Here is a 27,767-nt window from a genome sequence, read left to right on the forward strand (position 1 = left end):
ACCAGCACAGGTGGATATCAACACTAAAGATATGGATGTCAGGTTTTAGCACCTATAGTGGTTGAGTCCTGAGAGAAGTTAGGCTTCTTACTCTTGTTGAGCATATTCCCAGGGTTATCAAATCAAATGCATCAAGTCCCTTGAGAAAAGGGATTGTTTCATTGATTTTATTTGTATCACTAGTGCCTTTCATGGTGCCTGGCACACAATATGTACTTAATGCTTATTGATTGTTTGATTGATGGTCCCAAATACACTGTTAGGAGGGTGTTTTGGGAGCTGTATCTAGGAGAGACAAGATAATCAGATAGCCACTTAGGCTGGAATACATGGTTGGGGCATTCAGGGACACTTTTTAAGCGGATGCTTTCTAAAGTGTATGTATTTTTAATGCCAGAAGATGCTGTTCTGTTTGATCTTTAAGGATTTATTTTGGGATAACCCAGGTAGCCCTCTAATAAATTCTCCCCAGGAGTGCATGCATCATGGCAGGGATATGGGGCCACTGGATCTTCAAAGGCTATGCCAGTGAGTGTAAGCTTTGGCAGAACATCTCTAAGAACTGCTGCCTTAACACTTATATGCCACATCTGGTGAATGTACCTACTTTCATAGATCCCTAAGTGGTCTGTTTTTCTCTGCCCTTGTCCTGATCAAAATAATTGCATCCTGAAGCTGCAGAAAGATTTATCAGTTAAAAGATAAGCTTCCTCCCTGCCCCCCCCCCCAGCACTGTATCTGACTTATTTTGCACCTTTTTTGGCTCAAGAAAATTGGAACTTTTCTTTTGCCTTTTTATTCTACTTGCCCAGCACTTATTTTGGTCCCCTAAAGAGATAAATTAATAATTTTGCTGGTCTCATCCATTGCATGGACTTAATTCTCTGCAAATTGAAACACAATGAATCAAGTTCCCATTTTAGAGAAGAAAAATAATTCAGGCTAAAAAGGGTTCAAGTAGGGGTGATGTGGCAGGGTACAGTATTTCAAAATATAGTCTGCCATCTCACTTTCTATTGTTATGTGAAGGATGACAATTAGCTTAGAGGATGAGTTCTTAACTTGGGCTCCATGAACTTGATTTTTCGATAGTTGTATTTCAATATAATTAGTTTACCTTTTAATTCTAGCATTTTATTTTATGAATTCAAAAACATTATTCTGAGAAGGGATTCATAGATTTCACCATCCTGCTGAAGGGATTCAGGACACAATGATGGTTGAGGACCCCTGCCTTAGATGTGGAAAATTATTGTGAGACCATTTCTTGGTGGTAAATCTCTTTTTTTTTAGGGTGGCAGCTGCTGTGTAGAGTGATGCTGGATCTGGAGACTTTGAGAATTAGGAGAAGGAGTTCATAGAATCATGGACAATCAGCATGGGAAGGGAAATTAGAAATGATCTAGTTCAACTCTCATTTTACAGAGCTCAGGCCAATCTCAGGGAAGTGACTTGACTGAGATTATATGTTGAGTTATTGGTTGAGTCAAGAATGAAACCCAGGTCTCCTGAATTCAAGTCTTGATCGATTTACACTCTTTAAGGGTGAATTGCCATGTCATATATGGGACCATATAGAGACACAGCATAGTGTAGTAGATAGAGAGTTATGCTTGGAGTCAGGGAGGCCTGGGTACAAATCCTATCTCTGACTGATACTGACCATCTCTTTTTTTGGGGGTGGGGTGGGCCAAGGAGGGTTAAGTGACTTGCTTAGGGTCACACAGCTAGTAAGTGTCAAGTGTCTGAGGTTGGATTTGAACTCAGGTTCTCCTGAATCCAGGACTGGTGCTTTATCCACTGCGCCACCTGGCTGCCCTTGGTACTGACCATCTCAACCTGGTCAAAACACTTTATCTCTATGTGCTCCTAGGCAATTCTCTAACACCATAAATTGCCAAGAAGGAGATGATCTGCCTTGCTATAGGGAATTCTTCATGCAGAACTCTTTATATAGATGAAATTACAGGTCTGATTTTTTGTTTTTGTTTTTGTTTTGTTTGCGGGGTGATGGGGGTTAAGTGACTTGCCCAGGGTCACACAGCTAGTAAGTGTCAAGTGTCTGAGGTCGGATTTGAACTCAAGTACTCCTGAATCCAGGGCTGGTGCTTTATCCACTGCGCCACCTAGCCGCCCCCACCCCCTGATTTTTTTAAAAAAAAAAGTAGAATTGAGACCTTGCAGTTGAATTTTTTTCTTTTTAGGGATATCTTTTAAAAAATCTTGGGATACCAATCTAATAAACGTTTATTAAGTGCCTACTATATATAATGCCAGGCACTGTGCAAAGCACTGGGAATACAATTAATAAAAAGAAAGGCAGTTCCTGTCCTCAAGGAGCTTTCAATCTAATGGGAAGGGAATATAACAGTTAAATTTTGAAATACCTGTATCTTAACTTTAGTTTGAAAATGCCATTTAGATATCAAATGATAAATACTTTATAATGTAAAGACTTTTAAGTATTAATTTTGTTTGTGGTAGTCTGTATATATGTGTGTGTGCATATACTTGTATATGTATATGTTCATGTACATACACATGAACACACATATGCATATATATGTGTGTATATATGCAATACATATATGTACACACACATGTACTTCTTCCAGATCCTTCTTTACTTTGTTAAAAATCTGCAAGACTACTCTGTCAGCCTGAATTAGTACACTTTTAATTTAATTTATTTATTTATTTTTAACATGTGAAGAAAGGGCTTCATGGTGAAGAAAAGCAATCCTTGGATCCAAACTGATTTATAGTATGTAGGATATCAAAATGGGAAGGAAATTGAGAGATAATCCAATATAATTTTCTCTTTTTATAAAATAAACTGGCCAGGTAAAGTAAACCTGGTGATTTTTATCAAGGTCACACAGAGCCAAGTAACAGGGCTGGGGTTTGCATGTTGGTTTTCTCACTCCAAGATCAGTACTGTGCTTGCTGTCCCATTGGCAACCTCTCTTCCTTATGGCTAGGAGAGGAGAGAAAGGGTCATTGTGAAGATTCAAGACTTGTGCTTTTGAGGGCTAGCATACAGAACCCAGTTATCTTGAAGTCAGAGATCTTCGGATTTAGAGCTGGAAGGGATCTTAGGGAATACCTATTCCAATTTCCTCATTTTACAGCTGAGGAAAATGAGAACCAAAGAGGAAAGTAACTTGCTCCAGGTCAGGTAGTAAGTACCAGAGTTGGGATGATTTCAACTTGGGTCCCTTCGCTCTAAATCTAGTGCTCTTTCCACTATACCATGCTGGCTCTATCTCATCCTATTGCTGTCCATGTGGACGAAGGCCTCAAATTAAAGGTATGCATTTCTCCAGGTGGAATAATTGGTTTCTAGCCAGGAATACAGGTATCAGCTGAAATATCTCAAACTGCCTTCCCCTCTTCCTTATTTTCTTCAAGATTGGACTTTTTGACCTAGAAGTGAACTGTCTCACCAAGATACTGTTTGGAGCTTTGGTTGTGGTGTCTCTCGTCATGGTGGCTTTGCAGCACTTTGCTGGCCGTTGGTACCTGCAGATCATTAGATTCCTTCTCTTGTTTTCCAACATCATTCCCATCAGGTGAGAATTCTGAAGAGCCGGTGTTTTCATGTTGTGGTCATTTAAGCATGTTGACCTTTAATGTACAATTTCTTATTCCAAGATCATGTCTAATGACCTTTCTGAGTATTAAAAGGGGGCAGATTCTTCTTTAGGGTAGGTTCAGTGGTGCAAGAGAAGCATTACTGGAATGAGACTCAAGAAAGAAGCCTGAGTTAGAGTCCTGCTCAGTAATTATGAACAAGTCAGTTAATGTCTAAGTCTGTTTTATGCCCTATAAAATGAACAGAGTAACACGTGAGTTACCTACTGGAGATAGGGTTGTTGTTCAGAGATTGTTCAACTTTAAAGTGCTATAGAATTGTGAGCTTTTACTTGTAATAATAAGTAGATTGAATGGTATTTTGGTTCTCTAGGTTTAGAGACCCTATTTTTTCCCCATAAAATCTTCCCTGACTAATTATACATCAAAATGATCTTCAGTATCTTTTGTTTTCACATCATTGTCACTCCTCGATATATGCTTTCCTCCTCCTCTACCTTAGTTATTCAGTCAATAACCATTTATTGACTTGCTACACTAAATGAACTGTTATTTGTAACAAGGGATAAAAAATGGGACACAAAAAAGCAAGTCAGCAAAGTATCAATTGTTTTGCCATGTATACAGTATTCTGTACCTGTAGTCCACTACTTTGCAAAGACCACATAATCTTGCAGTCTCTAGCATGGGGTTAGTCATTTACAGGGCACTCACTAAATATTATTAATAGAATCTTCTAGTTTTTATAGCATTGTAGAAACTTTAAGAGGCAGCTAGGTGCCTCTGGATAAATTGCTGTGCCTGTAGTCAGGAAGATGTGAGTTCAAATCTGGCCTTAGTAGCTGTGTGACCCCGTTTGCCTCAGTTTCCTCATCTGTAAAATGAACTGAAGAAGGAAATGGCAATGGCAAATTACTCAGTATTTCTACCAAGAAAACCCCATGGACAGCATTGTCCATTGGGTCATGATGAGTCAAACGTGACTGAGCAACAACAAGAAGACAAAGACACTTTAATGTAAACTCTCTTTCTGAATTATGTAGTGCCCATATTTTCTTTAGCTGTTTCATGTGATAATAAAAACAATAACTTGTTTTCTGTAGTGTTAGATGATTTACAAAGTACACAACAACTTTGTGAGGTAGATATAGTGGGTTACTATTCTCATTTTACAGATGAGAAGACTGAAGTCCGGAGAGGGAAAGTGTCTTACTCTTAGTCATACAACCAGTAAGTGACAGAGCCAGTACTCCAACCCACATCTTCTGACTCTAATTACTTCACTTTTTCTACTGTACCATGGTTAAAGAGAAGGCTTCATGGAATCATAGAGTTAGAAGGCTCCTTAGTAATTAGAATATCTAAGACACTCATTTTCTTTTCTTTTCTTTTTCTTTTTCATTTTCTTTTCCTTTTTTTTTTTTTGGTGGGGCAGTGAAGGTTAAGTGACTTGCCCAAGGTCACACAGCTAGTAAGTGTCAAGTGTCTAAGGCCAGATTTGAACTCAGGTCCTCCTGAATCCAGGGCTGGTGCTTTATCCACTGCAGTACCTAGCTGCCCCTAAGTCCCTCATTTTCTAGATGAAGGACAGAGAAATGATGTGCACAAACTCATATAACAAATAATTGGCAGAGGTGGGTGCAAATCCAATTCTGCTAAGTCCCAATTCAGCTTCTTTCTACAATACTATGCTTCCTCTTTTATAGCTAGGCTTTGGGTTTTTAAAAATTATCTACATGGTCGTATCCTCTTTTAGAGCAGACTCTGATTTCTAGGATCATAGGATTTAGAACAGGAAGGAACTTCAGAGATTTTCTTGTCCCTTTCCCCCACCCCCAGTTTCATTTTGCAGTTGAAGGAAATGAGGCAGAGACATTATGGCTTCTCAGCATGCCTAAAGCAGAACTATACATACATAAAGCACTTACATTTTTATTTGAAAGAATAATTGATCAGAAGAGGTATATGTGGGGCATTCCCTTATCCTTTCATTAACCCATTTGTCTTTTGATCCACCTGTTCCTTCTATCTCTGATGCTTAGTACCTGTCGTGTCACCTTGGGCAAGTCACTTAACTTCCTTGGACCTCAGTTTTGATATCTGCAGAATGAGGGGGTTGGATGACTTCAAAAGTCCTTTATAGCTCTAGGGCTATGAATCCATTAACATTTGTCAAGTGACCTTAAGGTACAAGGACTCATTCTAGAAACTATAGGGAATAAAAGGAAGACAGAGACATACTTTTTGCCCTCACAGAACTCAGTCTAGTTGAGGAGCTTGGCCATATAGACAAAGAGATCTGATTAGAGAACACACATGTAACAGGAGAGAGGGGAAGAAAGTGCTATATCAATGCAGAGGAGAGGGATGGTGATTGTATCAGGAAAACAAAGATTTCTTGGATTTTGGCACTTGGTCAATATTTAGGGTCTGTGTGAACCTAAGCATATTGTTCACTATGGCATCATTTATATAGAAAATGATTTCTTAGAGCCTTCAAATCCCTTTGTTCTTTTTTTCTTGGACAGTTTGCGTGTCAACTTAGACATGGGGAAGATTGTATACAGCTGGGTGATTCGCAGGGATTCCAAAATTCCTGGAACCGTTGTTCGTTCCAGCACGATTCCTGAGCAGCTTGGGCGGATCTCCTATTTACTCACAGACAAAACAGGTAACCTATTAATTGGAGAGCAGTAGTTAAAGTTCAGAGTGAATGCTTCAGCAAAATATTTCTTCATGTAGTCAGTTTTTAAAAAAAAATTTGTTTTTCAATTAACATTTTTTTCCTTCTCCATGTTACTACCTTTTCCCCATTGGGGGGAAAATACTTGTAACAAATATACACAGTCAAGCAAAACAAATTTCTAGATTCGTTCTAAATAAAGAGATATGTCTCATTCTGTATTTTGAGTTCATTACTTTTCTTTCAGGAAGTGATAGGTAACAGGATTGATCATCAGGCCTCTGGGTATCATGGTTGGCCATTGCATTAATCAGGATTCTTAAGCCTCCCTTATTTTCTATTTCTTTGTGTAATTGAAATTTTGTTTTGTTTTGTTTTTTTGCAGGGCAATGAGGGTTAAGTGACTTGCTCAGGGTCACACAGCTAGTGTCAAGTGTCTGAGGTCACATTTCAGGTCCTCATGAATCCAGGGTCAGTGCTTTATTCACTGTGCCACCTAGCTGTCCTATGTAATTGAAATTAATAGGAATTTTTTCTCTTAAAAGGCTAGAGAAATGTGTTCTTCTTTTTTGAATTTTTTTGAGAGTAGGGGAAGATTGCTTCTTTGATGGGATGTTCTCTTCTTGAAAATGGGCAGGTCCTTAATTTTAGTAATTGTACTTGTTACAGGGATGCTTTGAAATATTTTTTTCTAATTACATATAAAAGCAGTTTTTAACATTCTTTTTTAAAAAATTTTGAGTTCAAAATTCTCCCCCCCATTGAGAAGGCAAGCAGTTTGATGTGCAGTAATGTAAGATATTTCAATATTAGTTATGTTCTGAAAGAAAACAGAAAAAAAATGAAAAAAAATAAAGTAAAAATGAATATTTTTTCATCTGCATTCAGACTCCATCAATTCTTTCAGTGGAGATGGATGACTTTTTTTCCCCCCATCATAAATCCTTTGGAATTGCCTTGGGTATTTGTATTGCTGAGAATAGCCAAGTTATTCGTAGTTAATCATTATATACTGTTGCTGTCACTTTGCATCAGTTTATGTAAATTCAGGTTTTTCTGACAACGTCCTGCTTATCTTTTCTTGTAGTACATTTATATTCCATCACAGTCATATACAATAACTTGTTCAACTATTTCCCAGTTGATTCTTTTCCACTACAAAAAGAGTGGCTATAAATATTTTTGTATATATAGGTCCTTTTCTTTTTTCCCCCTTCTTTTAAAGAAATTACTTTGGGATTCAGACCTAGTAGTACTATTGCTAAGTCAAAGGGTATGAACTTTTTTTTTTGCGGGGCAATGGGGATTAAGTGACTTGCCCAGGGTCACACAGCTAGTAAGTGTCAAGTGTCTGAGACTGGATTTGAACTCCAGTACTCCCGAATCCAGGGCCAGCGCTTTAACCACTGTGCCATCTAGCTGCCCCAGGTATGAACACTTTTATAGGCCCTTGGGCATAGTTTCAAATTGCTCTACAGAATGGTTGGCTCAGTTCACAACTCCACCAACAATGTATTAGTGTCCCAGTTTTCCCACATCCTCTCCAACATTTGTCATTTTTCTTTTCTATCATATTAGCAACCTCTAATAGGTTTGAGGTGATGCTTCAAAGTGGTTTTAATTTGCAATTCTCTGTTCAGTAGTGTTTTAAAGCATTTTTCATATGACCATAGATAGCTTTGATTTTTTCTTCTGAAAACTGCCTGTTCATATCCTTTGGTCATTTATCCATTGGGAAATGATTTATATTCTTATAAATTTAGTTTAGTTCTCTATGTATTTAAGAAATGAGGCCCTTATCAGAGAAACTTCCTGTCAATCCCCCCACCCCCATTTTATGCTTTCCTTTTAATCTTGCCTTCATTGGTTTTGCTTGTATAAAATCTTTTTAATTTAATGTTACAGGGACTCTTACCCAGAATGAGATGGTTTTTAAACGACTACACCTTGGAACAGTTGCTTATGGATTAGATTCAATGGATGAAGTACAGAGCCACATATTTAGCATATACACCCAGGTAAAGTAATTCTAGGTTGCTATCTTTAAAAAATACATTTTTCTCTGTTCTTCAATATATTGATACACAGTTAAACATTTTCTGTGATAATCTATTTCAGATCTCTTTTATGCCTTGTCTGATGTTTATGATCTAAGGGTTGTTTAATGATGTTATTACTGTCATATATTTCAAAGACTTTGAACTATTTTGATGTATAGAGGGAAGGCACTTTGTTAGAAGAGGGACTTGAAATTGATGTTTTATACTACTGATTCAAATGCTTAAAAATTTTTTTAAATTAATTTTTTGTGTGTGTGTGAGGCAATTGGGGTTAAGTGACTTGCTCAGGGTCACACAGCTAGTAAGTGTCAAGTGTCTGAGGCTGGATTTGAACTCAGGTCCTCCTGAATCCAGGGCCAGTTCTTTATCTACTGTGCCACCTAGCTGCCCCTGAATCAAATGCTTTTTAAAAAATAATCAACAAATAGTTGAATCTTATATTCTTTTCATCTTTCAGTCCACTATGAGATGGTAAACATGCGGTCCATTGTATATTGTGTCTCTTGCCTGTTTCGTTCTAGTGCCCTTTCTTGATCCCCTGAAAATGAGTGCTTTCTCTCTGTTGATAATCCCCAGTTTATCCTGTATTTTTTTTTTGTTGTTGTTGGTACATAGTTGTTTGCATGTTATCTCCCCCATTAGACCATGTGCTCCTTGAAAGCAGGAACTATTGTGGGTTTGTTGTATATTTTTTTGTGGGTGCTTTTCAAAAAAAAATTTGTTTTTTTGGTGGTGGTTTCTTTTTTGCCTTTGTATTCCCAGTGCTTAGCACAGTGTCTGGCACATAATAAGTGTTTAATAAATACTCATTGACTTATTATCAAGGATGTCCTGGAGGCACGTCTAGATAACTGAGTATATGTGAGGATAATCTGTCATTGTGAAATGCTAATGCATGTTGGGAGAAATGTACTATGATAATGATGATGATAACTGACATAGAGTCTTTTCAAGTTTACAAAGTTGTTTAAATACAATATTTCATTTTAGCTTTATAACTGTCTTCAAAAACATATTATTGGTATTATTTTTCACATTTTAGAGGTGAAGAAACCGAGTCTTCAAGATTGTGCCTTGTCTATGGTCTAGTTAGTGTCAGACTAAAGATTTGAACCCAATTTTCCTGATTCAGAGTCCAGTTCACTATGCAGTTACCTTTTTGAAGTCAGGATGCTGTCAAGATTAAAATTTATTTACTGGATAGAGCACCGGCCCTGGAGTCAGGAGTACCTGAGTTCAAATCCGGCCTCAGACATTTAATACATACTAGCTGTGTGACTCTGGGCAAGTCACTTAACCCCAATTGCCTCACTAAAAATATATATATATATATATATATATATATATATATATTTACCAAATAAATGAAGCATCATAGAAATTCAGCACTTTGGAAGAGTCCCTTAGAGATTACCTGATCTCTTATTCACTAGACTACTGAATGGCACAAGGGTTGTTGACATCTAATTAACTTCTTGAATGTCAGCTGTCAGTCATACCAGAAATATAAGCATTTCTAAATTATAGCTTGGAGATATAAGAATAACTGTGCGGAAGCATGAAGTAAATTTTTAAAAATGTGTTAAAGTAACATTATCCTTCAACATCAGTAATTTGCTTTTTTAAAACAGAATATTAAGCAAAACAATGTTACAAGATTTAGTCAGTTGTATGAAACACTGTTATAAATGAACAAGCCAAGGGGCAAATGATATTAGTAGGTTTCGGTTGAAATGTATTAACAATGTTTATTTCAGAACAAATATTATGGGAATGATGCCTTTTTTTTTAAAGTAATATCATCTTGTGATTTTATAGCTCACAAAGTATCTTCACATGCATTATCTCATTTCCCCCTTACATTTCTCCTACAGTTGTCTGACATAGGAAGAGCAGGTGGCCCCATTCCAATTTTACATATCAGGAGACTAAAATTCAGAGCAGTGAAGAGACTGCTTAAATTCTATTTTTCCTGAGTCTGAGCCCAACATTTTATCCATCATACTCTCTAGCAGCTAGATGTCCCATAGGCATCTCAAGCTCCACATATCCAAAAAATGTACTAATTATCTAAACCCATATCTCCTGACTTCGTAATTTTTTCTTTTCCTTGTTTTCTATTTATTTGTTTATTTATTTATCAAGTTTTCTTTAATTTATTCTGAATGTAAGAAATAAAACAGGCATTTCCATAACATAGTAGGATAGAAAAAAAAGATAATTGTACATGAAACTGCAAATCTATTATGTACAACTTGCTATATGGTTTTTTTTTGTTTTGTTTTGTTTTTAGTGAGGCAATTGGGGTTAAGTGATTTGCCCAGCTAGTAAGTGTTAAGTGTCTGAGGCTGGATTTGAACTCAGGTACTCCTGACTCCAGGGCTGGTACTCTATCCACTGCACCACCTAGCCGCCCCTTGCTATACCCTTTGATGAGCAGTACCAGTACTAGGTCGGTTTCCCCATTTTTTTCAAGGATACCACCTTCAGCTACAGAGGTTTGCAAACTCAAAGTTATCCTTAACTCTTCCTTCTAATTCACCTATTATAAGAAGTCAGTTGCCAAGGCTTTCCAATTCTACCTCTAAAATATTTCTTACATCTTTTCTCCACTCACATCACAACTATGTTAGTTCTGTTCTGGTAGATAGTATCTAAGGTAGGATTTAAGCTTAAGACTTCACTGTAAATTCTGGAGTCCAGTAAACTACATACCCTCTCTTTTACTCTAGCTCATGGTAATTAAAAAACGTTAATTTTTTTTCTTTTTGTGGCAAGCCTTGAAAATTGACTGAAAGCCTTCAGGGTCTGTAACAGAAAAGGTCCTGGAATAATGAGCTACAGTTGCAACTGGGCTTCTGTGTGCCAGGGAGGAACAGCACAAACCTGTCCTGGTAGGAAAGTCCAGCACACTTATTTTGGCCCAGTTGTATGAGTGGCCTTGTGATGAGGCTTCTGAAGCCTTTGTTAAAGATATCACTCTGCTTTTGTGGTGAGAAATAATTTAAAAACATGGTGAGTACTAAGATGTAAAATTTCTTCATTATCTGTTACAGGTTTTGTGGTGAGCAAAGATGTATATGGTTTTAATGTTTTTCTGTCTGTTTGTTAAAGTAAATATGCCTGAACTAGCCAAAATTTAAAAAGTTAATGGTTAGAGGGCAGCTAGGTGGCACAGTGGATAAAGCTCTGGCCCTAGATTCAGGAGGACCTGAGTTCAAATGCAGCCTCAGATTCTTGTCACTTACTAGCTGTGTGACCCTGGGCAAGTCACGTAACGCTCATTGTCCTGCCTCCCCCCCCCCCCAAAAAAAAGTTAATGGTGGTGGGATGGGGAGGGGGCGCTGTGGGGAATGGCAAGTCTAAATGTATCTACTGCTTGAAGTGTCTTTAGTTTTATACTTCCTTATAGCACTTTATCCATACACATTCATATATACATATACATACACACACATATAGGCCCATAACATACATACATACATACTAACATACATACACACACACATTTTAGTGAAATCAATAATACGCATTTATCAAATGCCTACTTTTTCCTACTGTGCTCTTAACCTCTTCTAAGAATGTAAGTTGAAGAAAATGTGCTGACTTATAGTGATAGAGGTTCTTTCTCCATTGGCTCTTCCCTATACTACTGAAAACTGAGGTCCAATTCCTCTGTCTTATCCCCATCCTCTTATGCACCAGGCACTGGGCTAGATTTAGGAATACAAATCAAGAAATGAAACAATCCCTATTCTCAAGAAACATATAGTCTGTTCAAGGAGCTAATGTGTTTATTTTTAAGTACTGGTATACCCTCTGTCATTCTCTAACAGATCATAACTATAGTAAGGAAGTTTGTATTTTGTAGTGTTTTACAGTTAGGAAAGTACTTTTGCATCCACCTTATTTGATCCTCACCACCACCCTGTGAGGTTGGAAGGACACATATCAATATGATGAAGGGAAGAATAAGACTGACTCCCATCTTGTAGCAATGTTGACAGAACTAATATAACAACCGGATTCTTGTGAAATCACGATGATGTTTATGAGGCAAAATGTTTTCGAATGTAAAATGTAGTTATAGAGTTCAAGAATGTAAACACAGAAAACAGAAAATGTTGTAACATCCTTGACTATTGCTTAATCTACTCCCCCTTTAAAAAACCAAAGCTTTGACAGACAATTGGAGCAGTACTCTTAGCAGTCAGCCTCTGTTTCCTCTTGTTTAAACAAGTAAAACCTCTTGGCTTCAACAAATAGCATAAGTGCAAAATAAACACAAGGTAGTTAAGGAGGGAGGGCACTAGCAGTGGAGAGGAATAGAAACGTCTTTATGTAGAAAGTTGTGTTTGAGCTGTGACTTGAAGGAAGTAAGGGATTCTATGAAGCAGAGGTTGAAAGGTGAGGGGAAATGTCTTCCAGGCATAGGGTATGTCCAATGCATAGGCATTATCGCATGCATCCCTGAGGGAAGGCAGCAAGGGGCTGGTGCGTTTTCCATTAATCTGTGCAAACTATGCCAATGGGATTTCCATCTCCCCTTGAACCTCCATATAAGACTTCCACCTCCTGCTGTGCTCTCCTGATCTCCAGCCTCAGTTGAGAAGAGGAGTGACCTTCCCTCTGACCTTCGGCCTTCCTTGTCCTACTGTGGTTTCCTATCTGATTTTGTGCCTTTTTTTTTTTTTTTTGGTGGGACAGTGAAGATTAATTGACTTGCTCAGGGTCAGAAAGCTAGGAAGTGTCAAGTGTCTGAGGCCGGATTTGAACTCAGGTCCTCCTGAATCCAGGGCCGGTGCTTTATCTACTGAGCCACCTAGCTGCCCCTGATTTTGTGCCTTTTTACACATACCTGGTCTCACCCAATACATTTCAGTGATTCTGAACTCATGTAGGTCTTTATCCAAAGCCCATTTCCCAACCCCTACCATCCATTTCCTTATTCCCATCCCCCACAATTCTCTCACCCTAAAGTCTCAAATACATCACATCCCTTCTACTCTGCTCTCTGGAATGGTTGTTCTATAAGCAACAAACTTGCCCTCATCTTAAATTTTTCCCTCTTCCATACCTGTTTTCTGTCAATAACTGAAATCTGGTTCTATCCTGATGACATAGACTCCCTGGCCAACCTTTCCAGTACTGACCGAATTTATTTCCTTTAGCTCACTGGTTAAGGTGGGGGGAGTTAGACGATTCCTTATTCCCTCTTGCCACTTCCAGGTTCTCCTACTTCTATCACTCAGTAACTTACCCAACCTTTGAGTTTCATGCAATTCATATATGCCAACCAATCAAAATCCTGGTAATTGTTGACTATAGACTTCCAATTCACTCCCCTTCCTTCCATCCTCAATGAGTTCAATACCTGGCTCACAATTTTTCCTTCTCTTTAACTCCTAGCCTGATGGTAAAAGACTTCAATACTATATTTGCATGTGCATGTATATATACACATATGTATGTATATGTACATATTTAGATTGTGCATGTATGCATGCATGTATATACATATTTTTACTCTCCCTCAAATATCCTAACCACTCAGATTCTTAACCTACTCTTTTCAGGTGACCCATTCCTCCACTCCACCTCAAACACAAAGATGGGCATACCCACAAATATAGCACCTCCATGTTCAATAATTCCAAAATCTTCTCATCTGACCATAATCTATTAGCTTTCCACCTCTTGCTCTGCCTTCCCTTACCAAATCCTACTCTTCATCCACACTGTGACCTTCAATCCCTCAATTTTTCAGTCCTCTCCTAGGTCATTACCCCATGCACTAATTGCTTTCTCTTCTTTTCCCCATCTTGACCTGTTGGTGAATAAGCTCAACTCTATACTGTCCTCTTCTGTTGGATCCCTGGATCCCTTATCATATCAGTGACTATACCCTGTCAAACCTCAGCCTTGGATCACACCAACCTGTGATCCAACTTGGATCACTCTGCTGCTGCCTTTGCTCCTACAAACATGCTGAACAAAGGCAGAAAAATCATGAAACCCTTTTGCTTGGGTCCACTACAAATTTATGTTACATAACCTTAACTTAGGGTCCTCACAATGCAATCCTTCAATTTCCTTTCCCATTCTCTAGTGGCTTTTACAAATCTTTTCATCCTTCCTCAGACCACCTATGGCTTTCCCCCCATTCTCTCAATCGAGAATCTTGCCTCATATATTACAGAAAAAATTGAGGCCATACACTGTGAACTCTCTTCTCCTCTCTTCCATTCAGATGCCTTCTGACATTGACTTTTCCTTTACCTTTGTCTCACATGCAGAGGTGGCCCTATTCCTTACTAAGATAAGTGTTTTTACCTGCATAAGCAATCCCATTCCATCCTGTTTCCTCCAACAGATTTTGCCTTCTGTCATTCCCACTCTCTCACTTATTTTCAGTCTTTCCTTGTCGACTGATTTTTTTTCCCTGCAAATATGCTCATTTCCCCCATCTTCAAAAAACCTCACTTGATCCTTTCATCCCCATTATCTCTCTTCTTTTCTTTGTTGCTAAACTTCAGAAGATTGTCTATAATAGGTGCCTCTGCTTTCTCTCCTCCACTCTCTTTTTAAGCTCCTGACATCATGATTGCAACAAAAAGGTACCACTAATCTCTCTCTTTTTTTTTTTTGGTGGGGCAATGAGGGTTAAGTGACTTGCCCAGGGTCACACAGCTAGTAAGTGTCAAGTGTCTGAGGCTGGATTTGAACTCAGGTCCTCCTGAATCCAGGGCCAGTGCTTTATCCACTGTGCTACCTAGCTGCCCCTACCACTAATCTCTTAATCGCCCAATCCAGTGTCCTCTTCTGTCCCCATTCCTCTTGACCTCTCGACTGCCTTTGATACTGTTGATTACTTTTTTGGGATACTACTCTCTCCTAGTCCTCCTACCAGACTGCTCATTCTTAGTCTTTGTTGCTGAAGCCTTCTCCAGATCACATCCTGTAACCAAAGGTGTCTCACAGGGTTTGGTTCTGGGTCCACTTCTCCCTTGACTCATCAGCTACCATAGATTTAGTTATCATTTCTATGTTGATGATACTCAGATTTTCTTATTTTGCTCTAAATCTTCTGCTGACATAAAATTTAAAATCTCCAGTTCCTTTCAAACATCTCGAACTAGGTGTCTGGTAGACATCTTAAATTCAGCATGTCTTAAACTAAACTCATCTTTCCCTTTAACCTCCCACTTCAAACTTCACTGTTTCTGTCATGGGGACCACTATGCTCCTAATCTTCCAGATATGCAACTTAAGTGATCTCTTTAGTTCCTTATTCTCATCTCCTGTATTCAGTCTGTTGCCAAGGTATATCAATTTCTCTTTTGTAATGTCTTTCAAAAATACTCCTTCTCTCTTCTAATATTACCACTACCTTGGTGTAGGCTCTGAGCATCTCATGGCTGTATTACTGAAATAGCTTGCTGGTGGGTCTGCCTACTTCAACTCTCTCTCCTCAATAGTCCATCCTCCATTCTTCCGTCAAAGTGATTTTCTTGATGTTCAGGTCAGACTATATAAACTCCCTGTTGCCCCCAAGACCAAATACAAAATCCTTTATTTGACATTTAGAGCTCTTCTTCATAATTTAGCTCCTTACTTTTCCAATATTCTTATACTTTACTCCCTACCATGTACTCTTTGATCTAGTAACACTGGACTCCTGGCTTTTCCAGGAATAAGATACTTTATCTCTTGGAACTGGGCATTTTCTCTGGCTGTTCCCCATGCCTGGATTATTCTCTCTCCTCATTTCTACCATCTGGCTTCCTTGGTTTCCTTCAAGTCTTAATTAAAATTCCATCTTCTTTAGAAAACCTTTCTTAATCCCTCTTGATTCTATTGCCTTCCCTTCGTTTATTATTTTCTTTTTATCCTATTCATAATTAATCTGTACATTGTTTGTTGTTTCTCCAATTAGATTGTAAACTTTTTGTGGGCAGGGACTGTTTTGGCTCTTTTTGTATTCACAGTACTTAGCACAGTATCTGGCACTCAATAGGGATTAAATAAATGCTTGTTAATTGCTTGACTGACAAGTAGGGGGGAGAGAAAAATGAAATAGTCTCTGTCTCCAAGGAGTTTGGCGAAAAAAAACCCAACAAATGAGAATGACCTTCTCTGGGTATCATTTTTCTCATCTCTACAGTGAGAATTTTGACCTACATTATAAGGTGCACTTCAGCTCTGACATTATTTTGTAGAATTCTTTGTTCTAGGGTCTATTGCAGTTTTACTTGCTATTTTTCAGACAGAAAAGAGAAAAGAAAGAGTAAGAAATCCTTCTTACAAGTAAAATGCAGTATGCTTACTTTTGCCTGCTCAAATAAACTCATAATCATGTTTTCGAAGCCGGAATATTTACCTATATAATTGAACCCTCACAATATTATTGTGAGGCAGCTTGTTATATTTGATTGAGAGCTAGCTTTGGAACCAAGAAAAACTGGGTTCAGGGACAGCCTCTGAAACATACTAGATAAGTGACCCTGGGCAAGTCATGCAATCTCTTAGTGCCCTAGGGAACTTTCTAAGACAAGTGGCAAGTATAATATAAGTTGCAGAGAAAGTGCTGCCCTGTATTGGTAGACTTTCCTCATCTATGACTTCCCCATCCCGATGAAATCACTGGTCTACTCACTATTCCCTGTCCCTATAATATTATAAAATATGTTTGAGGTGGGAGACAAAGAAGATCAGGTTAATTTAATCTCCATTAACTATACTGGTGAGATGAGAAACCTATGTCACAGATGCCACTTGCTAACAGCTAAGGTTTTATTCTGTCATTTCTTGCCTTTTTATTTTCTTTTCATAGACATAGAATAGAATTGTTGTAAGGGATCCTGGAACATAACATTTAGAATGTTGGAGCTGAGAAGGATGTTGAAACATAGAACATATAATGTTATAGCTGCAAGGGACCTTAGAGATGATGTAGTTGAATCTCTTGATTTTACAGCTTAAGGAAATTCATGTCCAGAAGAGTTTCCCTTTATCACTTGGAAGCATTGTTGTTTTTGATGGGGGCTTTTACTTCTTTTTCTTCTTCCTGTCTCTTTCTGTACCACATATGCATGCAGGAGGCAAAACTCCCTCAGTGCACTTTTCAGCTACAATGAATCTTTTCTCTTCACTCAGTTTGAGATGTATTGCACTGCCTGGCTCACCAAATGATGACCCAGATTCCATGAGAAATCATTTCTACTGCAGATCTATCACTAGTTAAACAGAACAAAAGCAAAACCAATGTGTTAGTTACCTGACCAAATTTTTTTTTTCATAATAAAGCCATTAGATGATAACCAAACCTTGTTGTAACATAACAAAAATGCCTCAGTGCTATTTTGCCTGACTGCCCACAGATAATATTTATATCATTCTTCCTCTGGAACTAGCTGCACTTGATAATAGGCTTTTTGCTGAAAGTTGTGTTTTTAAGGAAACAATTAATGGTTAGTCAAGTTTATATGCCTGTGAGATAGATAGGCATACCTTAATTTATATAATAGTTAATTTCTAGAATTCAGCTCAGTAAACACTTAATAGGATGATACAAAGAAAGAACCCATTTGACCTTAATTTTTGTATAAGGTGTAAATGTTGGTCTATGCCTACTTTCTACTGTATTATTTTCCAGTTTTTGCAGCAGTTTTTGTTCAGAGACTGAGTTCCTATCCAGAAGCTGGAGTCTTTGGCTTTATCAAACAGTAGATTACTATAGTAATTTACTACTGTCTCCTATGCCTAACCTATTCTATTGGATCCACCACTCTATTTCTTAGCCAGTACCAAATAGTTTTGATTACTGCTGCGTTATAGTAAAGCTTTCAGATTTGGTATAGCTAGCCCACCTTCCTGTGCATTTTTTTTTTCCATTATGAACTCAGGTCTTCTTGACTCCAGGCTCAGCTCTCTATCCATTGTGACACCTGGCTGCCCTACTAAGCTAGAGGTAGAAGTTTGTAAATTATTGTTTGAAAACTAAGTCATCCCCCCAGGGGAATTTGCTATTTTTGGAGTGATTCTGTCTTTAATGAATGCTTTTGCAATGTGAGTGACTTATTTGTAAAGTAAATAGCCAACCCCATAGGGAAAAAGATTTGACTGTAGTTTCATTAGTATAGGAACCCATTAGGTGAAGAAGTCCCCTCTTCCCATGTAGATTAGTCCCTTTTCTGCAACTTAAAATATTAAGAGAATTGCCTAGACAAAGTGACTTGCTCCCCCCCCCAAAACAAAGAAAAGAAAGTGACTTGCCTAAGGTCACACAGCCTGTATGTATCATGATTGAGATTTTTTTTTTAATCTTTTTTTTTTTTTTGGTGAGGCAACTGGGGTCAAGTGACTTGCCCAGGGTCACACAGCTAGTAAGTGTTAAGTGTCTGAGGCTGGATTTGAACTCAGGTCCTCCTGAATTCAGGGCTGGTGCTCTATCCACTGTGCCACCTAGCTGCCCCCGTGATTGAGATTTGAACCGAGGTCTTCCTAGCCCTGAGGCCAGATCTCTATTTGCTATACCATATTGCCTCTCCCATTATTAGTCTTTTGTATAAAGTTAGATTTTTATATGTTCAGTGAATATCAAGTATTTATTATGAATTAGATGAAATACTAGGATTGATTTAAAAAAAGAAACATTTAGATAGTGCTTTAAAGTTTGCTAAGTGATTAACATGCATTATTTCCTTTTAGCCTCACAACAGTCTTGTGAGGTAGGTAGTACAAATATTATTATCCCCATTTTTCAGATGAAGAAACTAAAGCCCAATAGAAAAACTGAGTGACTTTTCAGAGTTACATAAGAAGTGTCATGTTTTCCAGACTCCTAGTCCAATACTTTATCCATTGTACCATCCGGTCCCTCACTAAATAGAGTACCCATGGATATGCTCAAGGAATGTAACTGAGTCAACTTTGCCATTGTTTTAGAATCATTAACTTTAAAAAATTGGATTCATAGACTGTCATAGACAGGAATCATGGACAAAATTTTAGAAACATAGAGTGGCAGCTAGTTGACATAGTGGCCAGAGAGCTGGACTAGAGTCATGAAGAACTGGGTTTGAATCCTGCCTTAGATACTAACTGTATGAATCTGGACAAGTCACTTAGTCTCTCTGAGCTTGTTTCCTCATCTGTAAAATGGAAATAATAGAACTATCACAAGGTTGTTGTGAAGAGCAAATGAGATAATATATGAGGTGTTTTGCAAATCTTAAAGCACTACATAAATTCTAGGTATTATATTACAAGTATAATATATAACTTCCTGTTTTTAGCCATGTAAATATCCAAATAAGTAGGGTTGTAAAGCATGTGGTTTTTGAGGATGTTGAAAACAATTTTGCTGAAGATTTTTCTTTGTCATAAAGTGAATGGAGTTCTACCAATCACTTCGTGGCTCAGTTTCTTTATTTGAAAATATAAATTATTTAATCTTCTCTGTGTTCCTTTGGCACTTTCAAAAATTGAAAAGATTTGGATGAATTGTGAACCTTTGAAAATTACTATAGGAAACGAGGATATTTGAATTTTCATGTTTCCTTTTCTTTAATGGTTTGTGTTAACATTCATCATTTATTTGAAGTTTACATAAATTTTGTGTAATAACATACCATACCTATCCTGAGAAATAAAAGTTATACATTCTGACTTGAAATCTAAAAAAAGATTTCTTTTAACACAGCCTAGAATTAGCATCTGTAAAAGTATTTGCAGTGCTTCATTAATGAAGAGCAGGAGGTCCCTTTTCAGTGGCTCCTGATTTCCCCTTTGTGAGCTGGGACCCTGCAGCAGGATTACTCTCTGTGCAGAGATCTGAATGTCCCACACATCTATTTGTGTTTGGTTATGAAATCTCTTCTGACCTCACATGAAGCCTTTTTATTTTCCCTATGTGAGGGACTAATGTTTTTCCCCAGGGCAAAATGTGTAGTAACCTGCCTTCTTGACTACTACATCTGTTTTTGTTTTCCACAGGCATTTTTTTTTTTTAAAGTAAGAAGAAATGTGTCTAGGTTAAAGGGCCTGGGGAGAGGGTATAGAGAGCAACACTGTAAGATTGGGAATTCTTTCATGAAGCCTGCTGGAGAGATTGAAGAATGTCCCTTCTTGATTTTATTGAAGTTGGCTGTAAGATAACACTACTATTACTATTTTCAGAGTTGGCCTACCTCCTTGTTTTTACTTTGAAAGTACTTGAGAATTCTTCTTTTATCATCATACCAATCCTATGAGAGAGGACAGATATTGGTCAACTTATTTTATGGATGAGGAAACAGACACAAGGCTTTGACTTCAGTTGCCACAAGTCTTGAAGTACTAGCACCTGACCCTCAGCCCAGTGGTCCACCAGACCCCAAGTGCTTTGTATCTTCATGAAACTTCAGGTCACCTTAGCCGGCTTCGCTGTTAGTTCATTTTGGTGGCCGTTCAATCTGATTTGGAAACCAGTTCATGTGTGGTTCTCTTCAGTTGTGAAGTTAATGGTAGCTGACCACATTTGACTTCCTAATGTAGTAGATTATTTTATTTATGAAATCCAGAACTTTTCATGTGGCTGAGGGCTTTTATGTGTCCAAATCCTTTGTTAAAATAAGTACTAACATTGCAAACCAAAGTAATTGTTCTGTCAGCTGTTATGATGATTGGTCCTGCTGACAAATATTAATAATGTGGGCCAGTTCAGGTGCTGAGTAATGTGTAAAAACCCAAAGGACATATGTTTTCCAGTTTACAATTATTGAACTTGCCCCACATTGCTCATGATGTGTTTTTGCATATTGTGGCAATGATGTTTTTTCTGTAAATACTTTGGTCCTTCTCTACAATCTCAGTGTTCAATTTTTTGTAATTAAAAACATTTGACAAATGATGATTCATTTAACCTGTAGTTCTGATTCATTACTCTAATTACTGTTACCATGCAATGCCCTTTGACCTGGAAGCGAAACTTTTGTCCTCTTGACACCAGAGGTTAACCGAGCAGGAAGCCAGAGCACTGTGTGTCCCCTCAGTGACCAGTATAATTTAGTAATTGTCTAATTACCTGAAAAGTCTGACGCTGCTACTAAAAATAGTATTAAAAATGAAATGAAAGTTGTTTTCTAGTTCCAGGAAACCCATCTGTTTTCTATTTTGGGGCAACCATATGTTCATGTATCTAAATCTCAATCCATTCTAAAGTATCAGATCACTTGTCTTCTGTTGAATGAAATGACTTAAATGGAACATCAAATCTAAAGACTTTTTATATATTTTGAGCTAGTAGGCTCAAACTCTAACAACTGTTAGTTGTGGGAAAGTAGATTTGCTGTAGGTGATTCTTTGGCTCCCAAAAGTGGGTTAGAGATTTGAAGACGAGTATTTGTGTGTTCCATCTTTGTTGGTATTTCATATATTTCTCCTAAGTTAAATATTAAGTCACCAATTACCTGCAAATTGGGACAGTTTAGTTGTCAAGTTGGTATATCCACCTGTGAACAAACATTTAAATAGAGTCAGTATTTCTTGAGAAAATGTTTCCGAAAGCATCAAAGAAGGTATGTTCATGATATATGTCTATATTAGGAGATCTATAGAAGGTGGTTGAAGTCTGGATGGGTTTTTCTCTTGAAGCTCTTCATCTTTAATCATCTTTCTTTTTGTTTTTTCTCTCTCTAGCAATCTCAAGACCCACCCACTTTAAAGGGGCCTACACTCACCACCAAAGTCCGGAAAACCATGAGTAGCCGTGTTCATGAAGCTGTGAAAGCAATTGCCCTCTGCCACAATGTTACACCGGTCTATGAGTCTAATGGAGTGACAGATCAAGCAGAAGCAGAGAAGCATTACGAGGACTCGTGCCGGGTATACCAGGCATCCAGCCCAGATGAGGTAAAGCATCAAGTCAGCTAAAACTTGGGATGTGGGCCATTCCTTGCACGTTTTTACAAGCTTGAAATTGGCAATTTCCCAGGAGTTATCAGGGAAAATAGGAATCAGGGTAGAATAATTGCTAATGAAATAGAATGAAGACAAATGGCTGGATGCAGTGTTTTGGGATAAACACACTTAGAAATAAATGAGAGAATTAGTTGGATTTTAAGTAAGAAGTTTTTGCCTTAAGATAAGTATGGAATTAGGAAAGAGTAAGAGGTCCTGATTAGCAGTGGGAATGGCCAGTGTTTAAAAGGCATGTGGTCCAATTTAAAAGCCACATACCTTTAAGAGGTCCTTTCATGTTGAAGCATATTCTATTACTAAAACCAAAAGAACTCATTTGTCTCCCTTCATAGTGAGTGTAGACCCTGGAAGCAGAGTTGCCCGGTTTTATGTTTGTTTATAATGAGCTCCTAATTAGTTTTCCTTTCCAGTTTCCCATATAGCTAAGAATGCCCATTGCTTCCAGTAGAGACTTGCTCACTCAGCAGGAAAGTGTTTTTATATCCTCTGTCATGCTGACCTTGCTGATATTAATTGCAAAAATCAATTATTCGTTTTCCTAATTATATGAGTATCAGGACTGATCATTATGTAATCATTAATTATGTTATAATTAAGTATGAGGAAGAATTCATTTGTATATAGTCCTCAACAGTTACCAAGTCAAAGAAGTGAGACAGAGTATGCAAATATTAGTATATCCATTTTACAGACAGGGCACCAAGGCCCAGAAAGGGAAATCCATCTGGCCGTCGGCACACAGCTTCTCGCTAGCCAAGATTACAGACCCCGATTTTCAGACACCAAATTTAGTGATCTTTCTAAAATGCTAAGATCACACTCTCCAGATTTCTACTCCACCCACCTGGGGGATTACCTAAAACTTGAGACTGAATGAAACATTAACCCACCTACTACATTTCCATTTTAAAATCAACGGACCTTTAAGTTTCATTGTGGTCTGCTACAAAGATCATTTTCCTTGCTCACATGTTCAAGCAAGTTATCAGTTTTATAAACTTGTATTTTAAGTAAGGTGGACCACCTGAAGGAAGAGCAATGTTGATGAACACTGAGTGGGTAGTTATTCCAAAGCTACCTGGTTAGTACACCTGTATGGGGAGAATGACCTATTAAGCAAAATCTCTATAAACAATGTCTGTGCTTGGGGTAGTTTCTTCTCCTTTTTCAAAAGGGAAAGCAGATTTGTTATAATGGAGCACCAGATTTGGAGTCAAATTCGAGCTCTGCTATTTACTACCTGTGTGATCTTGGGCAAATCACTTCACCTCTCTGGGCCTCAGTTTCCTCATATGAAAAATCAAGAGAAAAGGAAAGAGTCTTTTTTTTTCTTTTTCTTTTCTTTAGGATCCCTTTAGGCTCTAGATATTTTGAACGTTATGTTTTAAAGAGTTACTCTGATATGTTTAGATATTCTTCTTTTTTTCTTTTTTTTTTGGGGGGGGGCACAATGAAGGTTAAGTGACTTGCCCAGGGTCACGCATCTAGTAAGTTTCAAGTGTCTGAGGTTGGATTTGAGCTCAGGTCCTCTTGAATCCAGGGCTGGTGCTTTATCCACTTTGCCAACTAGCTGCCCCCATAGATATTCTTATTTTACCTCAAAATTAACCTCTGATACTTTCAGATCCCCTAGATCAGGACTCTTTAACCTAATTTATAAATTAAAAAAAAATTTGATTAATATTTCAATATAGTTGTTTTCTTTGTAATTCTATGTATTTTATTTTATACATTACAAACATTGAGAAGAGGGCCAGAGTTCATCAGACTGCCAAAGGTGTCCATGGTGTATAAAGAGATTAAGTACCCTTGCCTTAGATCAGTCAGTTATCAAACATCTATGTAAAGTGATTTTTGTCTACAAAGCCAGGTGCTGGACACTGGCAGAGGGGAGCTAAGTAAGATGTGTCCACTGCTACCATGGACATCATAATCTTGTAGGGGGAAAGATAAATGCATGGTACTGAGTACATTAGAAGCATGAAATTAAACTTAAGTGACATCTTACATGTGTCTCTGACCCTCTTGTTCTCTCTTTAAATTTTTTTAATTTCACTTGAACTAAGATTTTGGATACTGGAATTTTATGTCATCCATGACTGCTAAAATATGTTCCGCATTTGCAATGTTGTGCCATAACTACCAGAAGCCTTTAACTTGTGATGATGTATTTGGACAAACCTTTTCAGAAACTGAAGATTTCTTTGTGCTTCCATATACAGCTTTAAGTTTGGAAATGTACAGAAATTCCCATTTTTCCCCTGAAAATAGAGATTTGCGGTCTCTATGTGACTTTCCCAAAAGAAAATAACAACAAAAATAAAACCCTTAAACCAACTGCAATATCAGAAATATTCTGAGTTAATGGATATATTTTGTGACACCTATTCTTGGTTCTCTGAGATCTCTTTTAGTTTGAGAGTTGGTGAATAATAGCTTTACTAGGTCTAGAGGATTTGAGGTGGAGCAGTGGGTAGACCTCTGAGCCCAGAGTCAGGAGAACCTGTAAAGCATTTATCATAGTGCCCAGCATATAGTAGGTGCTATATATGCTAGCTATTATAATATTTCCGAAGGATAATTTAGAGGGAAAGAATATATTATATAGTATGTGTATACACACATTTTATACACACACACACACCCCTGCATGTATATATGTATTTATATATATATTTGTTGTTGTTGTTCAGTTGTGTTTAATTTTTTGTGACCCTATTTCAGGTTTTCTTGGCAAAGATACTGAAGTGGTTTGTCATTTCCTTTTCTAGCTCATTTTGCAAGTGAGGAACTGAGGCAAACAGGGTTAAGTGACTTGCTATGGGTTACATAGCTAGAAAATATCTGAGGCTGGACTTGAACTCAGGAAAATGAGTCTTCCTGATTCCAAGCCCAGTGCTCTATCCATTGTGCCACTGATTACCCTATATACACATATATACATATACATACACAACTATATACATATGTATACACATATATGCATGTATGTGTATATGCTTTGCTAGACCGTAAACTCTTGAGAGGAGGGATTGCTTCATTTGCCATTGCCTAGCACAGTTTTTGACATAGAGCAGGAACTTAATAAATGCTTGTTAATTGATTTGCTCCCATTACTTGACAGATTTGGGATCTGTATAATTTTCAGATGTTGCTTATCTTATTGTATATAGTTGTTTCCTAGTATTCTTTGAAAAAAATCGATAATGATTTGAATTTTCTTGGGTGTTTAATAGTTCTTCCCATGTTTCTGTGGTCCCACCTGGAGTTTGAGATGCTTATATATTACATGGTGCTAGAGTCAAGAGGCACAGTTTAAAGCCCTGGATCTAACACATTTAGCTCTATTGGCCAGAGATAAGTAGTCCTGTTGCTTTGTCCTTTTGCCTTTGTTCTGCTTATTCAGGATTCCTAAGTCACCTTTCTGATTCTCAGTTTCCTTATCTGTAAAGTAGGGATAATAATACTTGCACTATGTACAAGTGTACAATGGTTGTGAATTAAGTATTTTGGAAATCTTAAAATGCAATCTAGATGTAAGGAATTATTAATATAATTTTCTTCTTAAGACAGTTCAGAGTTGTACATTATGTCAGTCATTTGGAGAGTTGAAGGGAAACTTCATTAAGGGAAACCCTCATTAAGGGAAAATTTTCATTTTCTCTTTTCACCTGAATTATGAATCCTGAGTGACTTCAGCAAAATAAACATTTTTGGCTGACGTCATTGAACTAAAGATAACACTTTGAAGGCTTTCATAATTTAATATTTTTTTTTACCATTAAACCTTAGTGATCATTCAGTACCATTTCTTCATTTCGGTTTAAATACAATCAATCCTTCAGAAAGCTTTGCTGTTTCTGAATTCCTCCTGGACTAAGTGAACGTTTTACTAGGGTTGAAAATACTCCCTTTGAAACTCTATATCAATAAAATATTCTAGGCAAGGTCAGTTTATGAAATGCATACAGAAACTTGTATTCATTTTCCTCCAAAGCTGCGAGAGTAATTTCTACCAGTTGGCACAGATTCATTTCCTGTAACAGAAAGCAGAATTTCCTAAATTTGTTTCCTGTCCCCATTCTGCTTTAGAACCCTTGAAGTATCTTTATTCAGATATCAATTACAGCCTTGAGGGGACTGATCCTTCACTGGCAGCCATACAGTAACTAACAGGGGAAATTAAGTAGATATAATCTGATCCAAGATAAGTGTGCCTGAGATCTTGAGCAAATACTCTTTACTCAGGACAGCATTCCACAATTTCTAAGGCTTTGGGGGGTGGAGTGTGGGGGGCAAACTATATGACAATGGAGAGGTTGTTGATAGGTAATGAATTGATTAAGGTTATTGTTTCAGTGCCAGAAAATCAAGGTGTGGTACTTTTTCTTTTTTTGAGAGGCAATGGGGGTTAAGTGACTTGCCCAGGGTCACATAGCTAGTAAGTGTCAATTGTCTGAGGCTGAATTTGAATTCGGGTCCTCCTGAATCCAGGGCCGGTGCTTTATCCACTGCACCACCCAGCTGCCCCAAGGTGTGGTACTTCTTAAGAAGGACTAGCAGCAGCAAAGGATGATGGACTTTGGTGTCTGTGAAATGAAAGCTATTGAAGTGCATTTAACTGGGGCCTCTGAACACAATTTGAGAGCCAACTGGAATCTCTTCATGAAATGCAGAAGCCTTTAATATATGTAGATATGTGTGGGATCAATTGCACTGCAGTCTTTCCATGAATTCTCTTGCAGCAACAGATAGTCACACTAGACTATTAGATAGTGTTTGATCCATTGGTCAGTGATGGATGCCTCCCTTTATATTCTGCTTTTAGCATGACCAGAAAAACTTCACAGATGAAATACTATGGCTCATATAACCCCAAATTGTCAGAACAGGGAAGGAGTTTAGAAAGACAATGTTAGAGCTGGGAGGGACTTTAGAGCTAAATAGCTAGACCAACATTCTGATTTTATAGATTAGGAAATAGACCTAGGGAAGTATAGTGATTTGCTTATGGACTTGAACCCAGGCCTTTTTTGAAGTTAGTGGTGTTTTTTTTAAACCTATACCTTACTGGTGAAGTTTCTAAATTGCTGACCACTTTCTAAAGTGCTGACTTAGATTAGAATTGGTTAGGGTGTTAAAATGTCATAATTAAATTATTAGTTCACAATCAAGGCATGGCTTTTCATTACAAGGAACCAGGCTGTAGCCTACCTGTGATAGAGTATTCTTTGAGAACCACCAGACTGCTTAGAAGAATAGGAAATTACACAGTTCTAATTGAATCTGTGGCCATTCTTTGTAGTACCATATACATACTACATCTTTGTTGTATGGCTCTTAATCAAAATTTTAAGTCTCATGTCTATGATTATGAAACTGTGAACAAGCTTAATGTCTAGAACAGAATATATTGGGGTCTGTTTTAATTTTAATTCAATCCAACAAATATTCATTGAGTGCCTACT

At 37.6% G+C, this 27,767-nt stretch overlaps 1 protein-coding gene across 2 annotated transcripts in view; it reads left to right on the forward strand.

Annotated features, from left to right (window-relative positions):
• Positions 1-27,767, forward strand: part of ATP9A (ATPase phospholipid transporting 9A (putative)) — a 166,361-nt gene that overhangs the window by 85,477 nt on the left and 53,117 nt on the right. For both annotated transcript variants that reach the window (XM_043982746.1, XM_043982747.1), the window contains 4 exons: positions 3,412-3,572; positions 6,123-6,265; positions 8,183-8,295; positions 22,018-22,230. In XM_043982746.1, coding sequence (XP_043838681.1) covers positions 3,412-3,572; positions 6,123-6,265; positions 8,183-8,295; positions 22,018-22,230 — 630 coding nt within the window. The remainder of the gene's footprint in view (positions 1-3,411; positions 3,573-6,122; positions 6,266-8,182; positions 8,296-22,017; positions 22,231-27,767) is intronic.

Source organism: Dromiciops gliroides, chromosome 2 (assembly GCF_019393635.1).
Source record: "Dromiciops gliroides isolate mDroGli1 chromosome 2, mDroGli1.pri, whole genome shotgun sequence".
NCBI classification, from domain to species: domain Eukaryota; kingdom Metazoa; phylum Chordata; class Mammalia; order Microbiotheria; family Microbiotheriidae; genus Dromiciops; species Dromiciops gliroides.